We start from the raw sequence: 8,627 nt of genomic DNA on the forward strand, positions 1-8,627 counted from the left end.
TATATATATATATATATATATATATATATATATATATATATATATATATATTCTTATATTTATATTATTGTTGAATAGTTCTTATCTTTGTAATCTGTGTTGGAGTTTGTAGATTTTATAGATAATTGGAAGCTTGGACCATGGAAAAAGGGCTTTGAAGATGTTCCAAGACCAAAACCAAGGATTGCTGGAAAGCGGTTTGCGAAACTTTGTTTAATTGTTTATGGGCCAGATCACTTTGAGATATATAGAGAGATATTTTTAGAGAGAAAGAAGAGCACAAAACACTGTAGCAAACTAAGAGTTAAAGATTTGAAGCCTTGATCGTCGATTAATCGCCTTTGATGCTTGTTGATCTTCATCCTTTACTTCTTGAGCAAGCTACCATTCTCATGGATAGCTAAATCTCTTTTGTATCAAGATAAGATGTAATCTTCCTAACCTTTTGTATGTATCTCTTGTGAATATATTGTGTATGAACAAGTGATGATCAATATAGATGGTTTAGTTTGTTTATTAAAGCTTTTCTATGGTATAAATGTTTGAGACATCAATGTTTGTATCTAGACCTAACTTATCATCTTTCAAACTATAAGTTGCAGACATGGATTTAGCGTTTGATGTTTACTAAGTATCGGTTTTTAAAACGTTACTTGTATTGTTTAAACGGTGGAGAAATCGTCGGTTAAACAATACAGTAAATCTAGCTATATCATTGCGGACACGGACGATATAGACGTCGATACGTAATTATATTGATCGTTAGCAAGTTCATAGGCATATATTTATAAGGAAACATACAAATTTAGGTTGATGAAATCAAATCTTGATACATTTTCTTTAACTTAGAACTTTCATAAATTTACTCTTTGCTACTAAAATTGTTAAATGATCTTTTGCAAATCCAAAACTAAAGTAACATTAACTCAAGACAAAATAGGCTATAGAACGGCGGTGATATCGCAATAATCCCTGTGGATACGATATAAACGAAAAGTACACCACAATACTCTTTCAACACTCATGTTTTTCAAAGTGCTTGATCAAATGTTGTTAACATTTGCTATTCAAATTACTCATATAGAACACTTACCTCAATAACAAGTGAAGTATTTAATTAGTTGTGAAAGTTGGAGTTTGCAATTAATACAAGACACTTCTACTGTTGTCATGCATACAAATCATTAAAGAATTCCAAAATTCAGTTGGTGAATTGAACGATGTTGGTATTCAATTAAGTGTAGTAGAGTTGGCTGCATCCAAGAGTTCCCCCAAACACTTCATCGAAGAATGGTACTATCTTTTCTAATGGATTGTTGTCCAAATAGATAGTCTCATGCATAAAGCGTTCAAAGGAACTCTAAGATTCAAACAACAAATGATTAAGAAGTTAGAATGCTAGATATTGCTGCTATGGTTATAAAACGAATAGCTAATTATCAAAATATAGTAATGAGACATTTGTAAGCTTTGTATAACTGACCGATGAACGTAGTCAGGATGTTTGGCAATATGATGTTTATGGAAAAATTTTATTCTTCTTGTAAGCTGCAATTGTAGAGTCACATCATGCTAAAGCAATTAAATTTTTTCATATTCTGTCAAAAGTTCCCTCTTCGACTTTTAATATGGTCCTGTCACTGTATGATTAAAATTCATGTAAAAGTAGTATAATGAAGATCATATCTACAAGACTACTGTTGTTGTAATATGGTGAGATCATATACGCTTTGACATATTTGATTCCATTCAACACTTGCATGATCTTTGAATCTTAAACATGGAATAATAGCATGCATGTGGCTACTCGGTATGGCACGTCTCATTTCCCCCATTGCTCATTGTTTTGTCCAGGTTCAGTGGTTGCATCTGTATCTATCTACACTTCTACATGAAAAAGTGCTAACTTAATTTGTAGGAAAATGCAAATTCATAGCTAAATAAAAGTGATCTTGGACATACCATGCATGCATGCTGTACTGCGTGCGGTTTTGTACACGGGAGGAAATTCCAGGCACATTTTGGCCACGGTATTGGCCATGGCTTTGGGCACATTACTGATGGTCGTAACGTGCTCTATTTTTTAAAAGACTTAAATAGTCCCTTAGTCCCTGTAAGTTAGCGTGTTTTTGAATTTAGTTCTTGTATTTTTTTTTTTTGTCTGAATCCTTGTATCTCATTTTCACGTTGGCGTTAGTCCCTGGGGTTAGAATTCTGTTAAAAAAAAGCTGACTGGGCTAACGTTGCTGATGTGGAAATGATTTACATTTATTTTTTAGCTTAATATGTTGCACATGTGTATACATATTAGTTTCCTACCAAAAATGTCAAATATTCAGAAATGTACATTTGCTTTTAGTCCCTCTAAATTAGGGTTAAGAATGTTGGATGAAATTAGAATCTCTGTTTCTGGGTTGGAGGAAACGAAGGGATGAAGATGGAGAAATGCTCAACTTCATGATCAAGTAACGCAATCGCTTCAGTTATTTGTTCTTCGTTATTTGTTCTTGGTTCTATAGGTGAGTTACTTCTGCTCATTATCTTTTGTTGAAACCTGTAAGTCATGGATTTCGCTATGATTGTTCATTACGGGGGTAGGTTTTTTAGGGACTGTATTGTATATTATAGTGGGGGGAATGAGCATGCATTAGAAATCGATCCGAATAGATGGAGCTTATTTGAAGCAACGGGCATTGTGAAAGAAATACTCGGTCTTGAGCAGTCAGAATATTGGTTATGGTGGTATAACAATGATGCTGATAGGTATAGTAGATGGTCAGTGATGTGGATGCTCACGATGTATATCAATATGCTTTAGAAATGAAATCTGTAGTCAACTTATATGTCGAGCTTAAAGGCAATGCAGTCGAAGTAGGAAATGATATAGGTGGAGGTGATGATGTACAAGTATGCAACGATGTTGGTGGAGTTGAAGATGTTCAAGTAGGAAACGATGTTGGTGGAGGTGCTGATGTGAAGGTAGGCAATAATGTTGGTGGATTTGAAGATGTTCAAGTAGGAAATGATAATGGTGGAGGTGATGATGTACAAGTAGGAAATGATAATGGTGGAGGTGATGATTTACAAGTATGTGATGAAACTGAGGATGCTGAGGATAGTGAGGACAGTCAGGATAGTGACTTTGAAGCTGATGGTTTATCATTTGATGACATCGATAATGAAAGGGCTCTTGGGTTGGATGACTGCTTTGATGAAGACTCAACAAATAGCAAAAAAGGTAGGGTGAAAGTTCCAGCAAAGAAGCACAAGCTTACTCCAAAGAAAGTTCAAATTAGTGTTGACAATGCAGTGTCAACAAGTGGTGTGGATAAGGATATGGAGACAAACTATGCTAGTGATGAGCTTGATAGCAGTGACCCTGATGCATCTGATGGGGAGAAGGACCAAAAATATCCAAGGTTTAAGAAGGAGGATATGAGCAAGAATTACAAATTCAAAGTGGGGTTGGAGTTTGTATCACTAAATGAGTTTAAAGAATCAATTACTGAATGGTCTATATTGAATGGGAGGGAGATCAAGTTTGTAAAAAATGACAAAGTCAGAGTAAGGGTAATTTGCAAGGGCAAATGTGGATTTTTAGCACTAGTAAGTAAAGTTGGGAATAAACACACGTATAGAATGAAGAAGTGGGTTGGAAGTCACACGTGTGGTAGGGTATTGAATAATAGTTTTGCTAGTTCCAAATGGGTTGCTAAAACAGTGGCGGCTAGAATGACATCTTCTGATGGTGTGAAGATTCGTGATATTGACTCTGAAATAAGGAGTAACTTTGTTGTTGGTATAACTATGAGCATGGCTTGGAAGGCTAAACAAATTGCAAAGGCATTGATTGAAGGTGATGCAGTGAAACAATACAACCTTTTATGGAGATACTCTACATAATTAAGGAGAGTTAACATGGGGAACACTTGTAAAATTGATATGGCAAGGATTGCACCTACACTCCAACCAAGATTTGGCAGTTTCTATTTTTGCTTTGATGGGCTAAGAAGGGCTTCACAACATCTTGTAGGCCATTCATTGGTGTTGATGGATGTCATCTCAAGACCAATTATGGAGGGACTCTTCTTATAGCTGTTGGTAGAGATCCAAATGACCAATACTATCCCATAGCATTTGGTGTATGTGAAACTGAGACAAAGGAGTCATGGAGGTGGTTTCTTACATTGCTTTTGGAGGTTATTGGTCAAGATAAGAGATGGGTTTTCATCTCAGACCAACAAAAGGTAATGTAAACTTTTTTAGATCTCATCCCTAACTATGTGTTTCTTTTTGGATATCATCCTTGATTGTAGATTTTGTTTTGTATAACATCCCTGTCTTTTTACAGGGTCTGATACCTGTCTTTGAAGAACTCTTTGAATGGGTTGAACTCAGACTTTGTCTTAGGCATTTATATGCCAATTTCAAAAAGAAGTTTGGGGGAGGGACACAGATTAGAGACTTAATGATGGAAGCTGCAAAAGCCACATATATCCAAGCTTGGGAGGTGAAGATGAAAGAATTGAAGGAGCTGAATGCTAAGGCTTGGGAGTGGTTGTCAACCATACCTACTAAATCTTGGTGTAAGCATGCATTTTCTTTTTATCCTAGATGTGATGTGCTTATGAATAATGTGTCTGAGGATTTTAATAGCACTATATTAGTGGCTAGAGATAAACCAATATTAACCATGTGTGAATGGATAAGAAACTACCTCATGAATAGAAATGCAAGCTTAAGAGAAAGGGTTGATAGATGGAAACATAGGATAATGCCTAGACCTAGAATAAGGTTGGATAAAGAGGTGGAACATGCAGGGAATTGGATACCAAATTGGTCTGGTGACACTTTGTGGCAAGTTGAACATATCCATACCAGGAATAGTTTTATTGTGGATACATCTAAAAAAACATGTACTTGTAACTTTTGGGAGCTAGTGGGCATCCCTTGTAGACATGCAGTAGCTGCACTAGGGTTTAAGAACCAAAGGCCTGAGGATTTTGTGGATGATTATTATTCCAAAGTTGCTTATGCTAATTAAATGCTATACCTATAGTGTAAGTCCAATTAATGGCCAAGACATGTGGCCAGAGGTTGACATGGAAGAGATGTTGCCTCCATCTTATAAAAGAGGACCTGGAAGGCCAAAGAAGCTAAGGAGGAGGGAACCTGATGAGGACCCTAATAAGGTGAGGACACAAACAATTTACTGCTGCACAAGGTGTGGTGTACATGGCCATAATGCAAGAAGTTGTACAAGTAAAGAAGTTGACCCTGAGGCTCAAAAAAGAAAGGTATTGATGTTGTCTATAATTGGCATATGCTATTATTAAGGTTACTGATGTGTAATGGTTTTTAACTGAATTCTTTGTACAGAGAAAGCCAAAGAAGACTGATGTTCAAAGTAATCCAAGTAATTCTCAAATTGCTACAAATGACCAAACTCAGGCTACCAATGCTGAAACTGCAGGAAATGACCAGAGTCAGGCTACCAATGCTGAAACTGCAGGAAATGACCACAGTCAGGCTACCAATGCTGAAGCTTCAACATAAGACCAAACTCAGGCCACCAATGCTGAAACTGCAGGAGTTGAACCTCAACATAATGTAACACAAACATATGTTGACCCTGAGTTTGAAATGCTTGCTGCAGATCTTGCAGCACCATTTGAGGCAAGTCAATCTCAACCAAAACTATTTGAAACTGGCCCTAATACACATGCACAAACTGGAGCAACATCATCACTTACATATGCACCTACTGATGATGTACAAGTTTCTTCCCCAGACTATATTTTGACTGCATCTGCTGATGATGTGCCAACTGCCGCTGTTTCTACTACTCCAACTGTTCTTAAACCAGTTGAGTTTATTATAGATGCTAATATTTTGACTGCATTACTGATGATGTGGTTGTATATCTAATATTCTATAATTTGCAGAAAAAGAAGACACCAAAACCAAAAGTTGTAAGAATGTTGGAGTTGAGAAGAAGTGACAGGACAAGGGTGCTTAAAACCAAGAAACTCAAAACAGCGGGAAGTGATCCATCACAACCTATGGAACTGTCTTGATTAAGAAGCTTTTTATGGAACTGTCTTATTGCCTTTTGACTTTGTTGGCCAATATATGGCTTTGTTGACTTTATGTAATTCTGAGATATGTACCATGAAACTGGTTTATGCATGGTGTATCTTGTTGTATTTTGAGACATAATTATATGCCATTTTTGGCTTTATGTAAGTTTGAGATATCAAACATCGTTATGGTTAAGTATGCTTTAAGTATTTTGAGACATAATTATGTGCCATTTTTGTCTTGTTAGCCTTTATGTTCTACTACAAACAAACCATTTACAAATAGATATGTACTTCAAACAAATCATTAGTAAATAGGGATGAAATATAAGAACACTATTTCAAGTACTGATTAAGTTAATAATTGATTCTAACAGGGACGAAATACACACATTTGTTTTTCCTCTAGGGACTAAAACAGAAAAACATTACAGACAACAAACAACTTGAATCTCACTACCATTTCTGGTAAACAAAGAACAAACACCATGAAAGAGTCAACAAAAGCTTGAGCAGTTTGGCCTTCTTCCTTTCGTTTTCCAACTTCAATTTCATCTTCTCTTTTTTCTTGGTTTCAATTTCTTTAATGATGCAACCTAGTTCCTGAACTACCTCTGAGCAATTGCATCCAATTAATTTTCTGGGTTCAGTTGATGTGTTGCGTTCAAGTTCATCATCCCATATGAATAGCTTGCAACCTAATCCCAAATTTGAACATTTCCAGAATCTTCTTTTAGGGTTTTCGGTTGAATTTGAGATGAACATCCTCATTGATTTATTGCAACCACAAATTGGGATTTGAGACTCAGTTCAATCACCTATGCTCGATGTTGCCATTCAAAATTTAGAGAAGATGAAGAAATCTGAGAAATAGGAAGAAGATAGGAGGAATGTGAGAAAATGACCCCTTTTTGATTTTGTTCTCCTTATAATGGCCACATGACTAGGTTTCCACGTATTAAGCTAAAAAATAAATGTAAATCATTTCCACATCAGTAACGTTAGCCCAGTCAGCGTTTTTTAACAGAATTCTAACCTCGGGGACTAACGCCAACGTGAAAATGAGATACAAGGATTCAGACCAAAAAAATCACCCACCTCCACTCTCCGTTGTACCACCCTCCCATACTGGGAATTGACACATCATGTAAAACACAAAGAGAAAAGAGCATGGGAAAAAAGTCATGAAGAATACTGGCATCCAACCAAAGTGAGTGCCAAAACGAGATAGGATAACTATTTCCAACGCAAAATCTATAATTTCTAGAAAAAATATCCTCCGAAGGTTTTTATCCAAAGAACTGATATTCGACCACCATGAGTATTTAGATATCATACCACCATGAAGATTTAGAAACTTTAGTTTCTAGAAAGCCCCCTCCGTTCACAACCCTCAAATTAATATCTTTGTAACGCACCTTCAAAATGTTATACTCCAAAGCGTTAGATTCTTCTAAAATTCTCCACCTCCACTTATTGAGAAGAGCCAAGTTAAAATCCTCTATTCTTCTGAAACCGAGACCACCTTTATCTATCGAAAGACAAGCATCCTTCCAACACACCCAATGTATCCTTCTTCTATCCTCCAATCCGCCCCAAAGAAATTTCTTTGAATTTTAGTGATCTTCCTAATAATTTTCATCGGAGCTTTGTAAAATGAAAGTGTAAAGATAGCTAGACTACCCAACACCGACTTTAAAAGAGTTATCCTTCCCCCAAAACTAAGCATCTGACCCTTCCAACTCGACAACCTCTTCTTAAACTTTAACAATAGCGGACTCCTCAAAGAAAGAAACGACGTGGCTACCTCCAAAAAGTTTGGATTGATGTTGATGCCAATAAGTTTACTTTTATAAAAGTTGATCCCTAAACCCGATACAAGTTCGAAATCCCTCAAGACCGACTTGATTTCCCAAAGATGTTTCGAACTTCCCTCCCCTACTAACAAAGTGTTGTCCGCAAATTGAAGGATGTCAATAAAGCATTTTCCGTTAACGTTACATCCCACATAATCTCCATTTTCAATGGCCTTATTAACCAATCCCTTCAAACCTTTCGCCACTATAACAAAGAGGAAAGGTGAAATTGAAACACTTCCCATTAGTAGTGATTTGGTTAAAGTGATTTTAGATTGATTAAAATATTTATAAAGGAAAACTTCATACTATGATTTATGCCTTTGACCCACTCACGTAAACTCTCATTTCTCAATTTGTTTTAAAAATTCGTCCTTTGCATAAATGAATAGATAAAAGGATCACACCTAATTTTGGCAGCGTATAATCTTGTCCTAAAGAAAAGAACCTTCTTTCATATAGTAATGTATTTATTCCCGCTTATTTTAGTGGATAATAATCTGAGTTCATATCCGTATTTATATTTGTTAGTTTTTACCCTATCTATTGTGAGTATTTTTGTGGGTGTCCAATAGGGATGAGTCATATTTTTAACCTTTCTTAGAAATATATATTATAGACCCAAAAAATACCAAAGCGAGCACACAAATACTCGTTAAAAGATAGTGAATTAAAAGCTTACATGAGAATT

At 35.9% G+C, this 8,627-nt stretch overlaps 1 protein-coding gene across 1 annotated transcript; it reads right to left on the reverse strand.

Annotated features, from left to right (window-relative positions):
- Positions 1-7,611: 7,611 nt before the first annotated feature.
- On the reverse strand, positions 7,612-8,181 carry LOC131649526 (uncharacterized). Its single transcript, XM_058919286.1, has one exon. It carries the CDS (start codon positions 8,179-8,181, stop codon positions 7,612-7,614), a length of 570 nt encoding a protein of 189 aa, XP_058775269.1.
- Between the last annotated feature and the right edge of the window lie 446 nt (positions 8,182-8,627).

Source organism: Vicia villosa, linkage group LG2 (assembly GCF_029867415.1).
Source record: "Vicia villosa cultivar HV-30 ecotype Madison, WI linkage group LG2, Vvil1.0, whole genome shotgun sequence".
Taxonomy (NCBI): domain Eukaryota; kingdom Viridiplantae; phylum Streptophyta; class Magnoliopsida; order Fabales; family Fabaceae; genus Vicia; species Vicia villosa.